The 25,517-nt window shown below is 45.6% G+C and overlaps 1 protein-coding gene across 1 annotated transcript; it reads left to right on the top strand.

The window, feature by feature from the left end:
• The first annotated feature begins 1,349 nt into the window (after window positions 1-1,349).
• Window positions 1,350-25,517, top strand: KIF17 (kinesin family member 17). The gene is made up of 14 exons (XM_044443608.1): window positions 1,350-1,621; window positions 4,617-4,763; window positions 6,576-6,677; window positions 9,974-10,163; window positions 11,215-11,655; window positions 13,176-13,285; window positions 14,304-14,451; window positions 15,630-15,712; window positions 18,550-18,683; window positions 20,125-20,356; window positions 21,401-21,659; window positions 22,949-23,022; window positions 24,463-24,583; window positions 25,241-25,517. The coding sequence occupies exons 1-14, from the start codon at window positions 1,391-1,393 to the stop codon at window positions 25,432-25,434; spliced, it is 2,466 nt and encodes an 821-aa protein (XP_044299543.1). The 5' UTR covers window positions 1,350-1,390; the 3' UTR covers window positions 25,435-25,517.

Below are 25,517 nucleotides of genomic sequence, written 5' to 3'. Positions count from 1 at the left end.
GCCACCTTGCTGGATAACCCCCCTCCCGATCCTTCTCTGTGCTAGTCAGATTTAAAGCGGGTTGCCCTTGTGCCTCCCCCGTCAGTCATAGTGCCCTTTTCCATTCGCGGGGGTAGGTGAAGTGTTTATGTGTGCATGTGGGGGACTTCCAGCCCATGCCACTTCCAGTCCATGCCAGTTGCTCTCAACCTGGCTGCCCTCAACCACATGCAACACAGACACGTATTGCCAGGTACTCCTGTCCAGGCACAGCCACTCCTGTCTTTCCCATCTGATGCCATTTTTGCTACCCCTCATCAGGCTGGTGTGAGGATCACTGCTCACCCACTGGAGGATCTGCTTCCAATGCCAGGCCCCACCTGGGCTGCATGAATCGTTCAAAAAGGCCTTCCCACCCTCCCAATTCCCAGGCACAACTCTTAGCAGCTCTTCTTCAGGAAGAGAGGCCTCAGCTCCTGTGCCAAGCTGATCAGTATCCCCATTTTAACTACCCCTGTCACATGCTCGCTGTTAAATCTCTGTAGCAGGTCTATGCCAGCACAGTTCCCTGTTCCTCATACAGCCAGGGTCTCTCTGCAGCTATTGGATCTGCATGCTATCTGCCCAAAAACTCCATTTCTGGATCACCCTCCAGTGAGGACAGCAGTGGGGCACTCGATCAGACTTATCAGCTGGAAAACATATGAAAAGAGTGTCCCTTTTCACTGCTACCACATCCAATTTTTGATGAATCAAGCAAGGTCACTTCCTTTACACCCATCTTTTCACAAGTGTGCAGAGTTGTGGATGACCATCACTTGGGCCTTCTGTGCCTTAAAGATTCTTTGTGAGGTCACAACTCCAGTCCAGGTGTGCCCCCCATATTCTTAGACAATTCCCCCCACGAGAAGTGCCCAGCATACACGATCTTTGCCACACTTGCCACCTGACTCTGCAGAGGAAAGCAGCATAACCTCCAAGACTGCCTAGCACTGCCCTGCCAAAACAAGACCAAGGGTGACTTATCTGATCTTTTTCTGGTTTCCCCCTGCACTGCTCTTGCACAACACCGCTTCAGGCCTCCCACATCCTCGGCCACTAGAGGAGTGGTGGTGTTGGGACCCCATTGCTCCCTGAAGCTTCATTGCTTGATCAGCACATGTTGCCTTCTTGGGGTCATATCCCCTGTACTGATCTTATCCTGTAGGAAGTGTTTGCCTGGCAAAGGACAGCCCACTTCCTAGGCTAGCGGTCTTAAGAGCACAGCAGCAGCCCCCAGTTTGCCTCTTTCTGCTGCCCTGTTCTCAACATCCAACAGAAGTGAACCAAAGCCTTGTCTCCTGGGCTGGAAATAAGTTACTTTTGTCCCCACACACCCACGTCTTTGAGGCCAAGTTCATGGGTCTTGGCCATGGCTTCAGAAGCTGTGAAAGTGATTGTGCGTTGCCGTCCTTTGAACGAACGCGAAAAACAGCTTGGCTGCAAGGTGGTGGTGAACATGGACAGTGCCCGTGGCCAGTGCTTCATCCAGAACCCTGCTGCCACAGAGGACCCACCAAAACAGTTCACCTTTGATGGAGCCTATTTTGTGAACCAGAACACAGAGCAAATCTATAATGAAATTGCCTACCCGCTCATAGAGGTGAGTGTAACTGACTATAGGCATTGGGGATTATTTCCAAATCAGTATTCTAAAGGTCACAGAGTAAGGCTTTGATGAGTGTATCTGTAAAGCCGTTTCACTTGACCCATTCAGGTGACTAACTACGAGGGAATCCCAGAACTCATTGAACAGACAGATAAAACAAGAAGAGATTTGGGGCAATAAATCTATACCAATGACCATCAATTTGCTAATCTGTTGCAAAATTTGCATGCAGCAATGAGATGGTCCTAATTTATTTAAGGCATGGACATCCATACCTTTAACTTCTATGCTATTTTAATTTAATTTTAATTTATTATATTTATATTCTGCCTTTTTACGTTCAAGGAACTAAAGGCACCCTCCATCATTCTTCTCTTCCTGTTCTCAATCTTATCCTCACAACAACACCCCTGTGAGGTACATTGGCTTGAGAGTCTGTGACAGGCCCAAGTCACCCAGTGTGTTTCATAGCCAAGTGGAAACTAGAACCCAGATCCCCAGGTCTCCAGTCAAATACCCTGACTACCACACTGGCTCTCAAAATTTTCAGATCTTCTTAAAGCAAGCTCCCAGACTTGATTGCACAGTGGGACTGAGGGCTAAAGTGGATGACCTCTCAGGGTCCCTTCACAGTTTTGCTTAAGTACCCTCATTGGCATGGCAACCATGTCATCTGTTCTCAGTGAAGGTGGGTGGCTGCCTTGTTAACAAATCATCTGGAACAGATGAACTGTTTTAGTGTTTTGGAAATTTTGCAGCAACTGACCATTGCTGGGCTTGAATGCCATGTCAGTCAGAACATTTAAACAAATTAGATAAATACAACCCAGCACGTTCCCTTCTCTTGGGGAGATTAGTGGAGGTTTCTTTATGGCTGTGCTTATCAGTGGCCTGCAAAGATCTGATGTCAACTAGGGAAGGAGACAGAACTGAGGGTCTCTCTACATGAAGCATTTAATCTGATGCTTTACTGCGGCTTCCTCTTTCAGAAGAGTAGGGTGTCCTTCAATGATTTCCCCCCTGAAGTTTTCCCCTCTGCCTTTCTGTATGTTCCATTACATAATGCTCAAGATCATGGGTCCTCAAACTATGGCCCGGGGGCCTGCCATGCCCATTTGGACCTGCCACACATGCGTCTGTGCCCACAGGTACACCCCCCGCCACCCACCTTGCCCCGTGTGTGGGGAGGCGGCGGTTTGCTCATTCGGAGAAAATGATCTCCAACAGTGCTTTTTTTTGTAAAAAAAAAAAAAAGGTGCTGGAACTCACGTCTTGGGGTCACACTTTTACACAATGGTCGCCACCGGCTGAGTCAGCGCGCGACCACACAACCGATCCCAAGCCGAGCAGCGCCCTCACAATCAGCGCCAACGTGCCAACACACAAACAGCTCACAGGCACTATGTTAATGATTTCTGCCGCCGCCAATCTGCTACGCTTAACAGGGCGATTCACAATCACTTGGAAAAATCTGTCAAAAAAGGGTGTCAGAACGCCGTTCCGGTGCGTTCTATGACAAAAAAAGCCCTGATCTCCAAGCGAGCAAGCCACTGCCTTGTGCGCCCGCCTTGTGGTGCGTGCCTGCCCACGCCCCGCCTCACCTTGCCTCACTGTGCACCCTGCCCCAGTCTCAGAGCGCGTGCCTGCATGTGCCATCCCTGCACCGGCCCGTGCACACTGCCAGCACCACCTTTCCAGCCCGTGCCCAGCACCAGCAGCTTTCAACTAGCCCCCTGGTGGAAGTTTGAGAACCCCTGGTCTGCATAGCCAGAAACGTGGCTTCTAGATCGAGAGAGGTATTACTACCACTCTACATGACTCTGGTGCGCCTGCAATTGGAGTATTGTGTTCAGTTTTGGGCCCCTCGTTAAAGGAAGGATATAGCCAGGTTGGAGTCAGTGCAGCGTAGGGCCACAAGGTTGGTGGCCGGTTTGCAAGGGATGCCGTATGAGGCGAGACTGAGGGAACTGGGTCTCTTCAGCCTGGAGAAGAGGAGACTCAGAGGGGATATGTTGGCGACATACAGGTATGTGAGGGGATGTCACAGGGAGATGGGTAGAGGCCTGTTCTCCCCTGCAGAGGAAGGCAGGACGCGCTCCAACGGAGCAAAGTCCAGGGAGCCAAGGTTTCGTTTGGATGCCAGGAAGCACTTCCTGACAGTCAGGACCCCGAGGGTGTGGAATGGGCTTCCATGGGAGGTCGCTGAGGCCCCATCGGTGCGGGTGTTCAAGGATAGGCTGGATGTCCACATGGCGGGCATGTCATGAGCGGAGCCGGCTGGTGCCAGAGGTCAGACTAGATGGCCCGGGAGACCCCTTCTGACTTGCTCTGTTTCTATGTTTCTATGTTTCTAAGATGATGCTGTAGTACAGAGCAGAATTACCAAATTACACTATGCTGCTGTACCAAATAATGGTGCTTCCTAGGAAAATATCAGACTTTTCTCTCTCTAAGATAAGGCTATAGAAATGGCTGGAAAACTTGGGAGGGGTTCTAGAGGATGCCAGTGTCTTGAAAATTTGTATGAGTGAAAGATCATAATAAGGATCACAATAAAGGCCTATGTTCAGAAGCCCTGAGTATGATTTCTGGAAACAATATATAGTGCAGCTGTTTCTATGGGGGATCAGAATATTTTGTTTGATGGAGTGTTTTTTAAGTTGTTCCTCCACCTAGCCACATACTTGTAAACATACATACATAATGCAAACTGTTATATGTCTCCAGTGGCCTCAGCCAATCCCAGGCAAGTGCTGTAGGCCTGAAATGTCTCACTGTTTGGAAAATTACAGTATTTACAGTATTTGTTTCTTTGAATGAAATTCAAGTTTGAGTGGCTCTTGAAATAAATTTCTGGAAATTCCAGCCTGGATGCTTGTGGTTAGTTGCTGACAAAGTTTTTGAGATAAGGTGAGACACTAAGCTGGAAAAATAAATCACTCCAAGTTTTTGGCTATTCTTATTCTGAATATTTTGTTCTTTTTTCCAGGGTGTCACAGAAGGCTATAATGGTACCATCTTTGCCTATGGACAGACAGGCAGTGGGAAGTCCTTTACTATGCAAGGGATCCTGGATCCACCTTCCCAGAAAGGCATCATTCCTCGAGCTTTTGAACACTTATTTGAGAGTGTGCAGGTACACAGGCCTTACATTTGGCTAAGAGCTTGTTTACTCAACCAGCTGTTCTGGATTATTATTCCACTGATTCCATTCCAACTCTGTGTGTCTGGTTTAAACCCCAGCCTGTTGTCATGGATAAAGCATGTTCTGGCTGCTGGGAATGTTTTATTTTATTTGAGCTCAACATGCTCTCCCATGATGCGCAGCATGCAAAAGGAGACTTAATCCTGAAATAAGGTGAAGTTATGTGTTTTGGATACCAGGTAGGATGGCAGAGAAAGACCAATATCCCCAATGGGAGAACAATCCGCCATGAAGTCCTTCAGCACAGGAGTGGTGCACTAACATGCAGTAATAGTGTGCTCTTGTGCAGTGCCTACTTTTCTACAAGACCATTTCCTTCCTGATTGTGTCCCATGTTGGTTCATGGGAGGGACCCCCACTGGACGGGATTATTTCATGTGTATCCTATCCTTTATTCAAGTAGCTCAGTTTGACGGGTCATTGTCCTGTGAGGTAATTTAGGCTGAGAGCCAGTGACTGGTTCAGCGTTACGCAGACAGATTTGTGGATTAATAGGGATTTGATAATAGGTCATTACACTGTTCTCGCTACATCGTTCCACTGCACTGTTCTAGATCTCCATCTTAAATGGGATTTTTTTTTTACCACTGGCATGGAAAGATATTGGACTGACCTTGCATGAAAGATATAACAAAAGAATAACCATCTTTGGTGCAGCCTTCCAGATGTTATGAACTTCAGCTTCTGTCAGCTCCACCCAAGCATATTGGTCAGGAATTCTGCTAGCTGTACTCCAAAACATCAGGAGGGCATCAGGCTTCAGAAGCAAGCCACCCTGACAGTGTGCTTAATCGAGGGTATATATCTTAACAGTAAACTCTTCTCTCCAATAGGCTAATTATCTAGATGCAGAAGGGTTTTTTATTGGCATTTTGTAGGGAAGACCATTCAGTCATATGCAATCTCACCTGTAATCTGAAGTGAGACAGGCAGAGCAGGCACACATTATTACAGCAGTGAGAATATGGTTCAAGACCCATATTCAATGCATCCCTCTAGGTCAGGAGGTGTCATTGTGGGGTGTTCACACCCCCAGGGGGTGCGAGATGGCATTTCAGGGGGTGTGACAAAGAGGAAGCCCACATCATGATTCACCGAAATTGAATTTTATGCACTGAGTTAAAAGCTGCTGCTGTTGCTGCTGCTGCTGCTTCGAATCATAGAAGAGTTGGAAGGGACCATGAAGGTCATCGAGTCCAAGCCCCTGCTGTTGCAGGACACCATGTTGCACCATCCCACTCAGATGGCCGTCCGGGTTCTTTTTGAATGTCTCCAGTGTGGGAGAGCCCACCACCTTCCTAGGCAGCTGGTTCCACTGTTGTATTGCTCTGACCGTGAGGAAACTTTTCCTGATGTCCAGCCTGAATCTGGGTTGCCACAACTTGAATTGATTATTCAATGTGTCCTACATTCTGGCAAGAAGAGATCTTGACCTTTCTCTTTGTGACAGCCTTTGAGGTACTTATAAAGGGATACCATGTCCCCCCATTTGTTGTCATCATTGTCTTCTTCTTCCTCTAGGTCAATTTGTTCAGCTACAGTACTAAACCAATTTGTGGCCCAAAAATTAGAAATTTGACTTCATCTTCAAATGTGGCATTACTTTTGTAGGGGGTAAAAACATAAACATTTTCTAGGAATGTGGGACATAGAAAAGGTTGAGAACCATTGATGAATGTCAGGATCACCTAAACTATCTGGACACCTTAACAAGCTTGTTTTGTTGCTATTTTTGTTTTACAGTGTGCAGAAAATTCCAAATTCTTGGTGAGAGCTTCCTATTTGGAGATCTATAATGAAGACATCAGAGACCTCCTAGGTCCAAACACCAAACAAAAACTGGAGGTGAGGCCACCAGACTAACAGGGCAGGACCTTAGTTTGAAGTAAGTCAAAAAACCAAAATTCCAGAAACCATAACTCTGATAGCTCACTGTGAGCAAAATTAACTATGCCAGAAATGCACATTATCCCAAGAAAACTTGGCTAGAGACCTGAAGCCAACAACAGTTAACTCAGGGTATGAAGTTCAGCTTTCTGTATTCCTGATCACTATCAGCATATAGCCCTTCCTCTTCCTGGGCCTTGAGTGATGGAGCATCCCTTCCCTACTTGTTCTGTTGCACTCTTTCCTTTAGACATACATTTTGTTCAGCATCTTGTTCAGCATCAGAATAAGTACTGTCATCATGTGAGCTCAGAATGGTTGTCAGGTCCTCAAAGATCAGGATCCCGATATTCATGGGATGGAGAATGGGAAATAGGGGGTGCCTTATACATGTAACCTGATGAGCAAGGCATAAGACCTGAAGAAGATGGTTAGAATTACAGGATTATAGAACAGAAGAGCTGGAAGGGGCCAGAGGGCCATTGGGTCTGGCCACCTGTCATGCATGACTACATGTTAAACCATTCCTTTCAGGCAGCTGTCCAGTTGCACCTTGAATGCCTCCAGTGTGAGGGAACTGACAACGTCTCTGGGGAATTAGTATCATTGTTGTACTGCTCTAACAGTCAGGAAGTTCTTCCTGATGTTCAGCTGGAACCCAGCCTGGGGCAAAGCAAATGGCCAAAGCACTCAGGAAGCCAAGAAGGAAATACCCCCCTTCCTCATTCTGTCCCTCTTTCTGAGAATTTAATAATTTTCTGGGGGAGCCTGAGAAGGAGGAGGACAAACCCTCAAAATTTTAACTCTGATCTTGAGACCTAATCATCTTACAAACTTCCCATGCTATGTCTTCAGTTCAAGTAGCACTGTGGTAGGGTTGAAGGAAGAAAGCCTATGAGATAGGACACAGAAGTGGAGAAATGATTTTGTGCTCATGCTGGCAGCCCAAGTACTAAAATTGGAAGGAGGTAAAAAAAATCAAGGCATCAAAATTGGGACCATGGTCTGCAGAGCCACAAAGATGGGTAGGGAAGCTCTTATCTTGACCAATGAAGTCTTTGCAAGTGATTGCTGGGAACAAGCTACCATCTGGACTTGTTGCAGGTTCAACTTTTCAAGCCACTGCTCAGCCAGATTCTCTCATGTCCAAGAATGGGGGCTGCCCTAACCCTTATTGGACCATAGATATATATAAATGAGTGTGCCTCACACTGAACAAGTGTTTATGACGCTATGAATAAGCCATTGTTAGTTGAATACCCCACAGTGTGCCCAACAGACTATTGGGCTCACTGTGACTTCTCCTCCTCCTCCTTCCCCCTTCATCCAGAATCCTAGTGTCTTTCATGGAAGAACCTGCCTTCATTCTCCCTCTCCACTCTGATCATTACCCTATTTCATATTCCACTGTTTAAAACAAGACCATTCAAGGCATCAAAAATGTGCAGTTGGGGTTATTTTAAATTATTTTTTCAGCCCCAGAAAATTGCACAACTGTGTATTTGCCAGTTTTTTGCAAGTGTGCAACTGCGCTCTTTCAGTAGTCCCATATGTGTAGTCTTGCCTGATCAGATTCCTTGTCTGTTCCAGCTTTCAGAGGGTGTAGCAAAGTGGAGTAAGCAGGGTACACTGAAGCGGATAAGACTCCCTGTAGGTTAATTTGGCATGATTGGCTTGGGCCAATTGCTGAGTTGTCAATTAAAAACACCAAAAAAGTGGGGGGCAGCAAATGATGCATCCAAAATGCATTTAAAGATTGAGGAGTACAATATCTCCCATCAGAAATATCGCAGCTTTAAGTATTTAATATTTCTCAGTGCCATCCATCTTTTCCACCAAGCCTCCAGCTAATCCAGAAAGAGGAGATATTAACTCCCCTACCCATTTTCATGGCTTTTTTATATTGACTGCTTCATTTCCTTTGGTTTCTGCACAGTTTAAAAATATATGCACATTTAATGACCTGGAAGTAAATTGGGGTTTATTTGTAGTCCTTGCTGTAATTATAGTACTTGCAGTAATTGCTCCCTTAGTGCAGGTGCACAAATCCTCTCCCTTTACTTTCCTGCTCATAGGTTGACCCCCCCAATTGCCCTTCCATTTATTTCATAACCATTAAATTTACACATATTCCCAACAGTTTAAAAAAAATCTTATAGGTGGCAACATTTTGCTTAGTAGTCCTCATGCTCCCTTTGATAACAGAACCATGCAAGAGAATTGATCAGGCAAGGCTGTGCCTTTTGGACAGCTGCAAGAGCACACCTGGCAAAGACCAACCAAAGAGACCTTACTAACACATTTGCACAAATTTATGAGGCTGAAAGATTGTGGCAAACCAGTCAGTGTTGCTCCAAAGTGCCCCTTGGGCATAGTGGAAAAACAGGAACTGGGAGTGGCAAAGTTGCAAAGAGTGGCAGGAACTCATGCTGCTCTTTTTGAGCAGGTCACTAGCTGATCCCCTCAATCCATGATGAAATTGTTTTCTCATATTCAGATGATGTAACAGTCCATCATGGTATGAACAACCCCTGGAACAGGCCATGTATTGCCTTAAAATAAATCATTCTGCAGGATCACTTTTCAGGAAGCAGTCTGGGTTTGAATGACACTACAACTCACTCTGGCTAGTGAGCCATGATGGTTTGTTGTGTCATCTAAACAAGTCCACTGGTCAGACCACTGCTTCTTGTAACCCAGTATGCTCCTTTCTAAATACCAGGTGCTCTCCTGTCTCAGACAGGAGCCTTTCCCAGTCCTTCTACTTGAGATTATTTCCATAGACACTTGGAACTGCACTTGGGGCTTTCTGCATGCAAAGCTTTGTTCTACCAATGAGCTGTGGCCATTTCCCCTGCATTTTATGACAGTTCTTTCCTAGATACTATTGGGAAATATAAAATCTACATTTGCTCTTTTAGTGAGAATTTCAGGAGCCAACTGGTAGATGATTTCTTTGTCAAAAACACTGCCACAAGCATATTAGCTGGTTAATCTACTCTGGGGAAATACACAAGTGCATACATATGCTCAGTAGATGTGGCAATTTGCTTTTAGTGGGTGGGGAATGATTGCGGGTCCTGGTATGTTTCCAGGACCCCTTCCAGACTTGTCCTGTTGGATTGTTCAGCAGGTGGACTCAACAAGCTTGCTCTTTCTGAAAGAGAAAGTCCTTGAGATTCTGGTTGCTTCTGAGTTCAGGTGTTTCTCTGCAGCTTTTACTGTAACTTTTGCTATAATACCCCTCATTATAGCTGAAGGAGCACCCAGAGAAGGGGATCTATGTGAAGGGCCTGTCACTGCACACTGTGCACAGCATCGCCCAGTGTGAGCGCATAATGGAAACAGGCTGGAGAAACCGTGCAGTGGGCTACACCCTCATGAACAAAGACTCCTCTCGTTCCCACTCCATCTTCACCATCAATATGGAGATCTGTGTCGTAGGTAAAAGCTGAATTTAGCTGATTCAGTGGGTTAAATGGGACAGGTCAGCGGCTGGAGCTTGATGCAAACTTCATGGTGTTTTGGATGAGCCTCTACAAGTAGGAACAGGGTCTGAAAGGTTTATCATTACCTTTTCTTAGCACCCATAGGAGCAGTGATTCTCAAACTAGCAGTTGACCCATTCCTGTTGGGGTTGTGAACCTCTCACTGCTTCTACTGGAGCATGAGGTAATGGCACAACTAGAGACTAGAAGAAGGTGGCAAAAATGGCTTGATTCATGCTAAGCCACCCTGCAAATTAGAGACACAGTGTGGACTGTTCACAGAACAATCCACACTGTGCTCAGTGGATAATTGGGCTCACTGTGGCTTGTTCCACTAGCCAGTATCCAAGTGCCCTTCACAGCAAAGCCCATCTTGTCTCCACATTCTGCTCTAATCACTGTCAATCTATATTCACAATATTTTACAAATTTTCAGTTGTAATCTTATTTTTTGAGCCTCACAAAATCATGCAGCTGTGTTCATTTTTTTAAATTAATTTTCCCTCAGCTTTTCCTAAATGCACTCTTGAGACTGTCCAATGTGTGTAGTCTTTTGCCTGATCAATTTTCTTGTATGGTTCAGCTGTCATAGGGAGCTGCAGTGCCAGTAGATAACATACACAGACACTGATATGGCAAGACTGTATAGAAGGTAATTTGCACACAGCTGCCAGAAAACGACTGTTCAGTGGTCAATGGAAAAGCACCAAAAGGAAGTGGGAACAATTTCTAGCCTGTGGCAATGTGGTTCTCTGGCTTCTAAATGATGAACTGACACTTCTTGATCCTTTCTACCTTTTCAACACTTCCCTGAGTCTCCGGCCACTCCAGAAAGGGGATAGCTTAACCCTCCCTTTAAATTATTCCTTTTTGAAGCACTTTCTACTCTAGTTCCTTTTTAAAATTAATTAATTCTGCAGCCAGGTGCTCTCTGGGGTTATCATGGCTTGGGAACTGCCTTTTCTTTCAAGCACTCAGCCTGATGTAGGGCCTTTCTTTCCCTGCAGACGGGAGAGGACAGGAACTTTTGAGGGCTGCAAAGCTCAATCTGGTGGACCTAGCTGGGAGTGAGAGGCAGTCCAAAACTGGAGCTGTGGGAGACCGCCTTAAAGAGGCCACCAAAATCAACCTGTCTCTCTCAGCCCTGGGCAATGTCATCTCAGCACTGGCTGATGGGAGATGCAAACATGTTCCCTACCGCGACTCCAAACTGACCCGGGTGCTGCAGGACTCACTTGGAGGGAACACCAAGACACTCATGGTGGCATGCCTGTCCCCTGCGGACAACAATTATGATGAGACTCTCAGCACCTTGCGCTATGCCCACCGAGCCAAGAACATCCGAAACAAGCCTCGCATCAATGAGGATCCCAAGGATGCACTGCTGAGGGAGTATCAGGAGGAGATCAAGAAGCTGAAGGCCATTTTAGCTCAGCAGACAAACATAAGTAATTTGCAAGGTAGGAACATTTAGGACAGCGGCCCTCACACTGGCTGAGGGATGGGTGCCAGTTTTCTCTGCCTCATCTCCCCAGGAAAGACCCTAGTCAACCAATACCAATAATGAGAGCCTCTAATTGTCCAATGTGGGGTCATTGCTCCTTTCCCAGCCAGCACACTGGCAGCTAGCAATCTCAGCCCAAAAATATTGGGATGTGTTTGTAGTAGTCCAACACAGCCACAGATATTTCCATTCTCCTTTCTTATTGATTTGTTCCTGTTTTGACTCTTGATATCTGTTTGGTGGTCCTTGTAATACATTTCCTGTACATTTGTACTTTCTCCTTTTGGGAATGTGAACTGGAATGTTTCTAGGGACTGCTGTTAAGAAAACACACACAAATCAAAATGTGCAATAGTCTGGACAAAGAACATTCCAGGAAGTTGAACCAGATCTTAGCCATCTATCTATGCATTGGGCTAAAGTATGTGATATAGGCCTGCTGGAGCTATACAAGTACAGAATGCAAATGGGAAATGAACGTGCTAGAAGCCTCTTGTGAAAAAAGGAGACTGTGGAAAGCTCTTGAGCTGGGGAAGAGGACATTAGCTTAGAACCCCTCCATATGTGGTGGATGGAAGACACCCTTTTTTGCAATGAGGTTAATTGCACAGCAGAAGCAGCTGGCTTCCTGTTTATCCCTTTTTTAAGTCTGAATATGTGAAAAAGAATAAAAGCTTCATAAAATGATGATAGAGCATTGCAGCAGAAGAGAGAGGGTAGCCTTAGCTGTATTTGCCACTTTAAAAAGCCTCAGGTAGAAAGATTCCAGGGTGGACAGCAGGAGGTGAAGCACATATAGCCAAGAAGCCAGTGAATCAGGTGGCACAGAATTCAGCAGGGTACCTGGTTGTGCCTTTACTTTAGTAAGTGCTTGTGGACACAGCAGGGTGGGAGATCAAATGGCTTCCCAGAGATCTGGGGCCACAATTGAAATATTCAGGGTTCCTGTCCCAGTGAGCTTCTCCCTAACTTCATCTATGCAAATACTGTTTCTTAAAAACACAAATTGGTTTTACAATGTGGTGCAGTAAGCACCAATTGCACTGCTAATCTTGAATGATGTCATGCTGGCAAAACCCCTTTCCCACTTCGGACTCTTAAATGTGAAGGCATTTGCTATTGCTGGAGGTGGTAGGGGCAGAGAAGGGCTCCCCCAGCATTGCAGTCTATATGCTGGGAATTTGCCAGCTGGTAATATCCCCACTGCCTGCTCCAGCTCTGCAAGTGGAGGGGCATGAAAATCTGACCTGAAAGTCTGAATCACCAGTGTATTTTCTCATGGTTATACAATGAAGAAAGAAACCATGGCTTAGGAAGCCTCTCAGTTTAGCTTCTACCAGTGTGAACCATATCAGATCATCTGGAAATGGGATCTTTGGGGTCATTAGTTAGCAAGGACTTCTGCTGCCATGTTCTTCTAAAGACTGTGACTTTCTAAATTATACTCTTTCTCACCTTCCTTAGTGGAGGTGTCTCACGTGCAACATTCTGAGGCTCCTCAGCCAGAGATAAAGCCAGAACCCTCTCCTGAATCGCAGGCAGAGAATGAGAAGGAGAAGCAGCTAATCCGAGAAGTAAGTTGGCCATACCCTTGGAGCAGGCAGAGTGTGTTTTCATCATCACTGTCAAGCCTTCCTGGCCCAGAACTGCCAACCTATTTTTAATGGTTATTAAAATAATCCAGTGGGGTAGCTGAACCATAAAGCTTCCCTTCAATGCCTCTTCTGATTTCTTTTTTTAAAATAAGACCAGGCATCCAGGAACCAGGACTGACTGGGTACCTGTCAAGAGCCCATATCCCAACAGGAGCCCACTGGCAAAAGCCCTCTGGAGTCATTCCTCCTGTTCAGCACTACAAGACTATTCACCCACCTCTCACTTTGGCCAGGCAATGGAGATGGTATGAAAGAGGAGCAGAAGACACCACAGCCTGCTTGCTCCTTCACCCTCTCTCATCAAGCAAGTGGCAGCAATGATGAGAAATGAGAGGAGGGCAAAGAGAAGCTAGTAGCTCCCTGAAGGGGTAGGAGTATTGAGGGTCTGCAGTCTGCACAACTCAGGACACTCAGAAAACACACAAGACCATAGAATAAGTTCTACCATAGAATAAGTTCTCACTGTAAGCTGCCCAGAGAGCTTCTGGCTATGGGGTAGCATACAAATGTGATTAAACAAATGAACAAACAAATACTTGGAGCTTAAAGGAGAAAAGTGACAGTGCCAAATGTTTTCCAAAGACAGGACACCACCACCTGACTGCTAGGGGTGCCATTGCTAGAACTTGGCCTTCCAGTTTTGGCTGTGGATCTAAGTAATTAATTTGGAAAGTATTTCCTCTGAAATCTGTGGTAATCCCTTCCAGTTAAATATGATGTGCCTATTTCATTCCATATCTTGTGAAGGTAAATTAGCAAAGTTCACATAATATTAGGCCCTTGGAAGAACTGAGTGTTTTAATACTCTTGAATACTTAGGAGTATAATCTCTGACAGTCATACAGAAATGAATCAAGTCCCCCAGAACAGGTAGCTGTGGCCTGGAGTCACATTTGCCCCATGAGGTTGCCTCACTTGCTGAGCTTGATCTTCCCAGGAGTATGAGGAGAGGCTGGCCCAGTTGAAGGCTGACTATGAAGCTGAACAAGAATCTCGTGTCCGGCTTGAGGAGGACATCAGTGCATTACGGAGTGCTTATGACCTGAAGTGCCACACTTTGGAGGAGAATCTTAGGAAGGAAGCAGGTACGGGTGGAGCAGATCCGTAAAGAACCACTGGACCTCATAGACAAGATTGTGTGCATGCTGGAGTTCCATCTATGGACACACAGTTGGCCCTGTGCATAAATAATGGATTCCAACATCCCAGGATTCTCATTCCTGGTGATATCTTAGAAGCCAGAGGATCTACAGAATAAGCTTTCCAGAAGGCAGAGGGATGGGGCAGCCTGCCCCTCCCTATGACTAGCAGCAGTAGAAATAATTGTGCAGAGTAGTAAAAACTGGCAGGTAAAAAGGTCTAACTAGGAGGATGTTTGCAAAGCCTTCTTGGGCCACCTGGTTAAAATGGGATTAGGAAGTTCCATTTGGAGTGGCCCTGATATTTCTTGGTATGTAGCTGCTGCTGGGAGACTGCTGCTTCATCTCCTAGCCCAAGGGTGACCAAGGCAGGGCAGAGTTCTTTAATGGACCCACATCAAGCTGTGGGCAGGGGTCATCCAACATTGTGCACTAAAATAGTGCCAAGAGTACTATGGACAACATGGAGGATCTGTAGCTCTGTGGTAAGCAGAAGGTCACAGGTTCAGTCTCTGGCATCTCCAGGTAGGGCTGGGAAAGTTTGCTGGAGGGCTGGGACCCTGGAAAGCCATGGATGTCTGTGTTGACAACAGAGCACTAGACGGAGCAGGGGTATATACTATATGAAGCATTTTCCAGGGTTCCTGTGATACTCCTGTTAGTTTTTTTTTCTCTAACCCCGGGGGGAAACTGCAGTCCTGAATCACTGACTGGCAACAGTTGGGGATTGGATGAGGTTGAAGACAAGGAGGGAAACCTGGCTGGGCAGGGAAAACTTCCAAACTGTCTTCAAAGGTAACACAGCCTAGAGATCATTCTTACATAACTAGAGCATGAATGACTGTGGAAAAATCCAAATTCTTCAGACAAGAGCAGATCTGGTAGGTCGGCTTGAGCCAATAAAAGTCATTCCTGATCTCTGATGCCACCTGCACCTCCATAGCTACTTCCAGGGAGTCCAGGAGAATGTCCAAAGGCCCATCTTGTATTGGTCACATACCTCCACCTAGCAAAACCTCTCTCAAGCCACTTTCAACTCTATTAGTAATTATAGTTTATACAAACCTACTAATGTTCTTAGCTAAAACTCCTTGTTTTGTTTCTGCTTCCTTTATTTTCCTTAGAAACCACCCAGCCAGCTGAAGCCATTACAGATCAAGCCCCCTTGGCTCCAGGACCTGCTGCAGAAACAGAAGCATCAGCCAAGGTAACCTGGAAATTAAAATTCCTTCAACAGATGAAATAACCTTAGTGATGGTTCTGCTTAAAATTACACAGGATGGTTCTGGGACTGTGCTTCATCCTTAGCAATGGCAGGGATGCTAAGGCCTCTGGGTCACCAGTTCTGCTGCTTGCAGCTCCTCCTGTTTGTTCTCTCATTCTGCTTTCTGGTCCAGAATGAGTGAGTGGGGAGCAACACAGGCATGGAAGAGTAAGTGGAATCACTGTTGTGATGGGGCCACCAGGAATACCTTGCACAATGGCCAGCCTCCCAATACCCTGGAGCTGTCATTGGCTGAAAGCCTATGCGACAGTAAATCAATTAGTCATTAAGATGCTGTTGGAACTTCTTTTTCTTTCCAGTTATACCATACCCTGAGAAATATCAGAGCAGGTTTTCATAGTACCTCTACGATACTTGTATATACCTGCCAAGAGCTGCTGTTGGCTAGGCTAAGGGCTTCTCTACATAAGGGGTTTCACCTGCTACTTTATTGAGGCTTCTTCTGTTTTCATTGTGGGAGAGAAAATGTGTCCTTTACATGGTTGCCGGGGGCGGGGGGGGGGTTGTATGTTTCTGCTTTTCTACATATTCTCTTAACCAAGCACAAGCTCTCACTGCAGTGTGGTGCAGCAGATTTGCAGCAATACACCAGCATTTTGTTCCAATTTGTTGCAATTTAAAATTTAATATGAGACTGTTCTCACTCTGAACTCAGGAAAAAGTCTGGCAAACACAGGAGAGGTACTGGAGGAGATGCCATTGTGAAAACTTCCATGATTGAGGGATCACAAGTGCATAACAGAGCCTTCATGTAGAGATTCCCTAAGAAAGATCAGGAATGGCTGATGTTAGAAATCAGGAAAGTCCCTTGTTTGAATGCTACCTTAATTAACTAGTTTCACCTGATATGAATCTGGCAAGGCAAGGCACTGTCCTCCCCAGCTCCCTGTTTGAGCACTGGAAATGAACTATATTTTTAAAAGACTGGATTTAGACTGCTTCTAAATTCTTTGGTTCCCCCATTATTAAAAGCAGACCTGGCCAAAAGTCAGCTGACTTGGAATGTTCACAGTACGGTGCCAAAGCACTAAGTGCACCAAACGTCCATAGGATCTCCCACTTTGCAATGTTACCTGTTAGCTTACATGTATTGAATGAACATTTCCCCTCCATTTGCTTTCCAGCCATTAAATTTGCATATATTTCCAGGCCAAAAATAATGTGCAAACTTTCCCAGAAGTTTAAAAAGATGTCCTAAAGGTGGCAGAATGGGATGGTGCAACAGCACCAGCAGTAACTTATACCCACCACCCCAGTGGGGCCCCACTGACTCCATCCCATTCATCCACCTTCTCTGTTGTTGTTTTAGAACTGTCAAGGAACCACCATAACTGAGATAGTAAGTGCATAGTAATAGGAGCCATGAAAAGGGGTGGGGAAATTGATATCTCCCCATTTGGGAGTAGCTGGAGACTTAGGGAAGTGTTGAAAATGTAGAAAGCAATGAGAAGTGTCAGTTCAAAGCCTGAATGTGAGAAGATTGTGTTGCCAGAAGGAGATATTGTGTGTGTGTCCCCACTCCTTTGGAGCACTTATTCTCTTGGCTCTTTCCCCTCATTTTCCTTTCTTCTGACTTGCACTTCTTTTTCTTTACTATTAGTTCTCTCCAGTTCTTTGCAACAGTGTGCATATTAAGACAACAGGCAACCTCAGCCTTTCAATTTCCTTGTTTGTTGCTTATGGTACTTACATGTCACCTGTGGTACTTCACAGCTCCCTTAGCAGCTGAAATAAAGAAGGAAGACTATGCATGTAGAATAGCCATAACAGTGCACTTGCCAAAGACCAACAAAATAATGAAATATTGTACAACCCTAACTGCACATGCTGAAGCTTTGAAAAATAAAAAGCCAGGGAACGAAAAGAGGTAGTAATCTGATCAAAGAGTGGGACACAAGGCAGACTTAGCCACAAAGTCCCCTTCAGACTGAGAGGGCTGAGAGGAAGACAACCCACAGTAAGCCTAAGCATCTGTCAGGCTGAACTGTGGGGTGTTCAGCAAAAGTTCATGCTGTGTAGCTTATTCACAGGGGTAGCTTAAGGTTACTGCAAGCCTTATGTACAAACTGCATTTACTAGGGAATAAATCCCACTGAAATAAGTGAGGATTGTTCTGAGTAAACATACACAGGGTTATGCTGTACATGGGATTGACTTTCAGAATGCTTTGGTTCAGTCCAGTTCGCTTGCTGCATTTTATCATCATGGAACAGTGACATGAATTATGTCTGTGAAGCTAAGTAATTTAGGGAGAGAAGATGGGCACACTGTGCACAAGTTGGTCTGTGAGAAACTCCAAATCTCTGAAGGCGCCTGTGGAACCCCAGCTTTCTATGAGCATTGTGAGGTCAAAAGCTCAATTGTTGGCTGGTTTAGGGCAGAAGCACTCTGTGGTTGCCTAGCTCACTTGGCTCACATGCCAAGCAAGCAAATGATTTTCTCTCCCTTTCCTCTCTCACAGCCTTGCACAGCAGCTGGCTGGCTGGGACTGAAGTATGGCCATGGGCAAACCAGCAAGGAGAGCAGGAGCAACCAGCCAGTGGATGTACAGCTCTCTAGCAGGCCTTAAGCTTAGGCTGCAGTGTATGCATCCAGTGGATGGGACAGTCTTGGGTCCTTTTCTCCCAGTCCCTCCTAGGGAAGTAGCAAATACAATGCTTTATATTGTGGAAAGTTCCATGTGTTATCAGCCTATTGTCCATCAGTGCAGATACCATATCTCTTCAAAATAGCTGCCTCCAATTTCCTTCTCTACTCAGGAGGCTGACTCTGCCAATTCTCCTGCTCCCCTGGTGGGTCAGCACATGGAGAAAGTACTCAGACCAGGGACACCTGGGTCCAATGAAGTTGAGGAGCCCCCTCTGGCCTTGGACCAACAACAAGTCCTTGCCAGGTCAGTGATGAGTGTGACATCTGGGTGGGATAGAGGGAGGGAGAGCCACTGGGACTCTGCAATCAGGAAAGCCATCTGCAGGATTCTGTTTTGGAACCTCCCAAGACATACATGGAAGTATAAAAAACAGAAAGCCATTCCATTTCAGCAATCCCCCTTTTTAGTTCCACATTATGCACCCAAAAATGCAAGTGTTCAGCTGAAAATCAGTTCTACAAACCAAATACATATGTGCAAATGTGTTTCTTGGCCTGAGCTTACATTTGCATGGTTTGTTCTGAGGTTGTGGCTCCTTGTTTTTTTGATGAGGAAATGACAGGCTGGAAGGGACCACATGGGCAAATGAAGTGCAGTTGAGAACAGAATATGAAGGAGGAAGAGGCAGCTAGCCATTCAGGGCTCAAAATGGCTGCCTTTCCCTCCTCCTCCTGCGTAACAGAGTCCTGCACAGACATTTCCATCCGTACCTCCATACACAATGGGTCCTGAGCCCCCGCAGGCCTCCAGCACCTAAGCAGACACTGACTGAATGTGGGGGAATGTTCTGTCGCGCCCCCTCTCTAAATGTGGAGCACATGGAGTCCATCCACATGGAGTTAATGGAGCACTTGTAGAGCTTCATTCTTACAGGAGCGCACACGTCTTTGGATCATAACTTGCCTGTGTGTTTCCCCACAGTACCTGCGTAACTAACAGCATCATTTTTTAAAATGAATACTAGGATTCTCAGCAATCTAGAGTTGATATTTTATGCAATTATTTGTGCATAGGTGAACACGTGCTGTAAAATGTCTCCCTCTGCCCTCATCACAGCATCTGGGGAGGACTGAGCACTACTTGTGGGGGTTAGGGTGACACAAGGCCTTCCCAGGTTCAGCTTTCAGGCAACTAGCTTTTTGTGTCTCCCCTGCCTCTGACCCTGAAATGATAACTTCTTGCTGACATCCAGTCCCTGCTTCCTAGCTAGGTCCCTCACAAGAGAAAAAGAACTGGTACTGTCCATTTTTTGTGCTACCTCTGCCTGCCACTGGATTTGTTTCTGCCTCCTGTCAGTATGCACACACCCCAAACACCCACACAGATTACACCTGAGGGAATGCAGCCCTTGCAGAAAAGCGGTCTCCATTCTTGCAGGAAAATGTTGGTTTGCAAACTGGAGTTCCTTAGAAGATTTTCAGGAAGTTCTCACTCACCAGAACACTAGTAGTGGGCAAGCATTCTTGAAACTGAAATATTTTGTGTATTGCCAAATTTTTCTGCAACACTTTGACTGTAATCTGATCATGTGGAGAAAGAATGAGCCCCAAAAGGCCTGGCCATGACCCTAGGTTCCTTTGCAAAATATGGTGGTCCCAGACACGGTTGTGATAAAAGGGAACCCCAAGTTCAGAAAGTTTGAAAAGCCATGCCTACAGCTAAGACACATTTCTGATGCTCTCAGGTTGCAGCTGTTAGAACAACAGGTGGTAGGAGGAGAACAGGCCAAGAACAAAGATCTGAAGGAAAAGCATAAACGGCAAAAGAAAATTGCAGATGAGCGGAAGAAGCAGCTGCTGGCAGCTTTGCAGAAATCAGATGAGGATAGCAGCGACTGGGTCCTGCTCAATGTCTATGATTCCATCCAGGAAGAAGTGCGAGCCAAAAGCAAAATGCTGGAGAAGATGAAAGAAAAGGTGATTGCTTTCCCTTCTGAAACAAACAGGTCTTGTACAGTGCCACAGAAGGGCAGCTTTCCACACCCCACCATGCATGCAAGTGTAGTGAATGAGAAAAGATCAGGCCCCTATTTCTGCAACCTTTCAATCATTCTTTTCCAACAACTTTGTGGCAACTTACTCCCAAATTAATGTGGGTCACATTGGTGGCTTGTTTTCTTTTTAATGCTTAGTTTTGTTTATTTTTAAGATGGTGGGGAGGAAAACAAAGGAAGAGATGTCATACAAATAATTGGACAATATTTTAATGCTGCTAATAATTGTACAAAAGAGGGAATTGCAGTAGAATCTGCTGGAGCAGTTGTAGCTCCAATTTCCCTGCCCTGTACAATTGTTAAGGTAAAGGAATCCAACACTTTTTCATATTTCATAGTTCCAAGAAAGGTGAGAAGAAGGTAGTCCTTGATCCAGTGGCCACTTTCCAGCAGACCACCTGTTTGTGAAGAAAGTAAAACACTGCATGTCTAAGGGTCTATTTAGACATGCCTATGAATCCCTTATGACTGCAGATGATAAGGAGTCAGTTTATACATTGACAGGGTTCAGACAGTCTGTACTCAAGTATCAGCTGAGTGTGGGTTGTTGTTGAAATATGAGTTATCATGTTGTCTGAACTCAGTCAAAACAAGCCCTAGTGAACAACCACTATACAACAAAACTTAGGTTCTCTTGATTGATTATTCATGGTTAACAAGTATGGCTGTGTTTGGACAACACAATAACTGATAACACATTTTGACAACAACCTTGAGTGTGGGGTTATCATCCAGCCATTCAGTTGCTCCTCACCATGTGCAAGATTAAACAGTTAATATTCATGCATGCATGAGCCAGTCCTGTGACTATATCAGATGGGGACTAACTTGTGTACTCTGGTTCCCAACATTTCCTTTTAGGAGCCTGACTAGCATTGCTTGGGAATATAGATTCTCTATGAAATAAGAAAACCGCTCTTAGCTGTTCCCTTAGCCCTTATTTTCAGATTGATACTTCCTTTCCTAGCTGCGGGTTGCTGAGACCGAAATCAAAGACCTTCAGTCAGAATTTGAACTGGAAAAGATCGATTATCTAGGCACTATTCGCCGCCAAGAACGAGAACTCCTGTTCTATCAGCAGCTCCTGGACCAGGTGCAGCCCCTCATACGACGAGACTGCAATTACAGCAACTTTGATAAAATTAAGCGGGAGTCCAGCTGGGATGAGGACTTGGGCTGCTGGAAAATCCCAGAGCCAGTCACTCAAAAGACCAGCCTCCCTGCAGGTAAGAAGAGCTCTGCCAATTCATCATGTTGCCACTCATAGTATTGCTCCAGATACCAGGCTTTGCCAAAAGGGGACTCCATCAGGTTACAGAAACACAAAGCAGAATGCACATGGGGTACACCACTCTGAGACTGGACTCACTTATCAGTCACCCATGATGAATTTTCAGCTTGGGGGATCACAGGCTTTGATGCTGCATTTCACAAAATACTGAGCAAAAGTGGCCTCCTGAAATTTTTTGTGAGGCTTTCACTTACTAGTTTATGAGCTTTTTCCACATACTATGGCTATGTATCTCCTTCATGTTCCTTCCCATCCTGGAACTTTCAGCTGACAGTTATCTCACCTTTATATGCAAATGAGACAGGAACAAGTTTCAGGCCAATGGATGTGAATCCAGATAGGACATGTGATGGGGATGGGCTTTACTTCTTACCCAACAGAGCATGAACAGAGGGAAGCAAAACCGAACCTCCTTTTCCCCACTTTAACTCAGTGGGCATGTTCATGCATCATGTAAATTTTCCCTGGCAATCAGCCAACCTACAATACACCTAACAGACAATCAAGGTCACCCTAGGTTGTTCTTCCCCTGCTTCCCCCTTGGTTCTCGCATGTGTAACCAAAGGACACTGTGGGATAACAATTCACTTCCCTGAACCAACCATGACTGTGAGACATTTTCGGTTCACCACAGCATTTTCCCCCTTTAACCTTTCTTTTTTGGAAAAACATGATCCTGGGCTTGACAGCTAGCTTTGGCAATCTCTGTTTTGCCAGCCAGTGAGAGTCCTTTCAGCTTATTGGAGGTACTGGCCATGGCTGGTAAACAATGATTGAAAAAGCAGGAGAAAGCAAAGGGGTAAAAATCCTACTTGGATCCTCTCTTGGTCCACGTCCTTTGACAACAGGTGGGTGGTGGGGAGAGAAGTCTGTTTTGATGTGATGTCCGCTGGGGTGCCAGGTAGAGGACTGAAGGGGAAGGAGTGAGCAACTACCCATAGTGAGCTCAGTTATCTGGTTTCTTGTAGCAACCCATCTACCAGGGCTTACTCCCTGGGTGGCTTCCACCAATTCATCAACTGCAACTGTAGTAGATAAATCTGCTGATGAAAGTTTTTGTAGTTCCATTTAAACATGTGTTAGAAAACAAGCCATGAGTGGGCCAAGCCTCCGTAAAAGCTACACTCGGTGCTATAGCGTGGTCTTAGATGGTGTCATTTTGGCTAGGAGGAAACAGCATACTCATGAAAGGACTAAGATCCAATCTTGCTCTTTTTTTCATAGCAGTTTCCTCGTTGTCACAGACCAAAGCGGGCAGGAAGAGTTCGTCCTCAGAAAATGGAGAAACAATGGCAATGGTACACTGAGAAAGGGGCACTTTGGCAGCACCCACTATGGATAAGTTGTACAAATTATGAAATGTGCACCTAATCAGCTATTCAATAACCTTCATTGACATATAAGGTCGGGGAGCTTTTTCTTTACAACTATGCTTCAAAAGAGCTAGGAGACGGCACATGTTAAGGAGGATTTACTCCCCCTTGAGGCCAGCTCACCCTTGCAGTGAGGAAAGTGTGAAATCCTTGCTTACCTTCATCTCCTGGTCAGTGGGCAAATGCTTTAGTTGGGAAACTGATTGTGGTTGTTCTTGTTCAGTGTTGGATGCCAAGAGGGTATAACTGCTGCCTCCTTCCAGAAGCCAAAGCAAGGCTGCAGTTACAGTGGAAGCAAGCAGCTGGCTCCATGTCATGCATTTCCCCCATTAAAATTGCTATGTGTGAATTAGTTCTTACTCAGTGCAGAAAGCTAGAACCAACTTACCTGTTCTGAGCTATCACAGTCTTGGTGTATTCCAGTTTATTCATTATATTTATATCCTACCATTTTTCCTGCAAGGAAGCCAAGGCAACTTACTTTACCCGCTCTCCATTTTATCCTCACAACAGCCCTATGAAGTAGGTTAAGCTAAGAGTGAGTGACTGGCCCAAAATCACCCAGTGACATTCTTGGCTGAAGGGGGCCCAGAGCCAGGTTTTTCCCAAATCCCTTCCAAATCCCACTAAGCTACCAGGTCTACTTCCTCCAGTAATGATCATATGTAGCTCTATTTTCTGTGGATTGGGTTGCCCCTTGTGATGTCCAGCTGTATGGTCACTGGCCTTTACACAATTACTGGTCCCTTTGAATTAGAAGGCTAGCTCTTCCATCAGTCAGGCCTTCATACATGGAAGTGGGAAATAATGCCATTTTGTTCTTCACCTCAGGCAGCAAAATGTCTTGGTCTGCCCCTGTGAGGTGGTAATCCCATCCCTGGAGTTAAGCACTTCAAACTGTAAATGGGAGTCCCCATGACTGAGCGTTGCACCAAACAAATATCTCTACGCACAGGAAGCGTGCAGGACTTGTGTTTCTGAGCCTTGTCTTTCCTTATGGAGGGGCAGTCCATGAGCTGCCTCCTGCAATCAGTTGTCATGCAGTTTAGGCAAGGTTTACCACCTCAGTACTTAATCCACTTTTTGACACTTGGTTTAGACACTGTCCTTAGGTTATTTCCCCCCTCTACCCATGTAACTTTGTAACCTTCCTGTCCCTGGGTAGCAGTGTGGAAAACCAGAGACAGAACTAGTGTTAGTCCAGCAGTTAAGATGGTAACATCGGACCTGAGAAGGTGGGGCTGAGGTCTCCACTTTAACTATGGTCACAACTTCAGTTCCCTCATCTGTAAAATTGGAATGACAGCATCATGATGACAAATGGTAAATGATTACAAGCTAGTAACCACTTGTGTTTGTCCCCAGCAGGAAGAAGACCGCTATAAGGTGATGCTGAGCAAGAGTGACAGTGAGAATATTGCCAGTAACTATTTCCGCTCAAAACGAGCTAGCCAGATTCTCAGTGCTGACCCCATGAAGAGCCTAGGTAAATACCTCCATATGTTCTTTGCTTCTTCTCTAAAAGAGTTATGCAAACTACTACTTCCTCCTCTTCCTGTCCTTGTCCTGCCTGCTCCTCTTCATCATCATCATCATAAAAAGTAATATGATCTATTTTGGGGAAGTTATGAAAGGGCAGCAGATTTTTAAATATTTTATGTATTATTAGTGTTCTCATGAGAGATGCACTTATGTGATGTTTCAGCCTGAGATCATAAAATAACATGGCTGGCTTTGGGACACTGTACCTGGCTTGGTTTGCCACTCTGCTTCAGGTAACCACAGTTCTTAGACCAGCTCTGCCACCACACTGCACAAACTTTCTATGTCACTTGTAGGTATCACTGTACCCATCCTGTTATTTCAGGCATCATCACATTCATTATATATCAGGTACCTCATATGCATTAGGCATGATTTCAAAATTTTAAAAAAACTACAATGTTTTCAGAAGGGCTTCCCCTGTTGGGGTGCAGGGGTCATGTAGAATGAGCAGGGGGAAAAAATTTGGTTGCAAATTGACTTAGCATCCCAACATTTTTCTTCCTTCCTTCCTTCCTTCCTTCCTTCCTTCCTTCCTTCCTTCCTTCACTCCCTCTCTCCCTCCCTCCCTCCCTCCCTCCCTCCCTCCCTCCCTCAGCAGCTGCCCACAACTCACCCCCATTGCTGAACAACAACACCTCTATGCTGACTTCCAGCTTGGCAACCATCCCCCCTGCCCAAGCTGTGGAGATGCCCCAGCCGCGTCCCTTCCGCCTTGAATCCCTGGACTTCTCTCCTGCGGCCAAGACAAAACGCAAGAAGACCCGGAACAACCTGAGTGGGGATGCCTTCTGACTGCTGTGGTCTTCTTCCTGTTCTTTCTGGCCAACATCTGGCCGTCTTTTAGTGGCCCCATGTTCGTAGCCACCACTGCTTTT

Source organism: Varanus komodoensis, unplaced genomic scaffold (assembly GCF_004798865.1).
Source record: "Varanus komodoensis strain SLA01 unplaced genomic scaffold, ASM479886v1 scaffold42, whole genome shotgun sequence".
Classification (NCBI taxonomy): domain Eukaryota; kingdom Metazoa; phylum Chordata; class Lepidosauria; order Squamata; family Varanidae; genus Varanus; species Varanus komodoensis.
This window is presented reverse-complemented; position numbering and strand designations above follow the sequence as displayed.

What these genes read in the sequence shown, in the direction of transcription:
- KIF17 (XM_044443608.1), top strand. Translation starts at nt 1,391, where the DNA reads ATGGCTTCAGAAGCTGTGAAAGTGATTGTGCGTTGCCGTCCTTTGAAC. An exon ending in TATGGAGATCTGTGTCGTAG is followed by an intron (nt 10,164 to 11,214) that starts GTAAAAGCTGAA and finishes CTTTCCCTGCAG; the next exon opens with ACGGGAGAGGACAGGAACTT. An exon ending in GAATCTTAGGAAGGAAGCAG is followed by an intron (nt 14,452 to 15,629) that starts GTACGGGTGGAG and finishes TATTTTCCTTAG; the next exon opens with AAACCACCCAGCCAGCTGAA.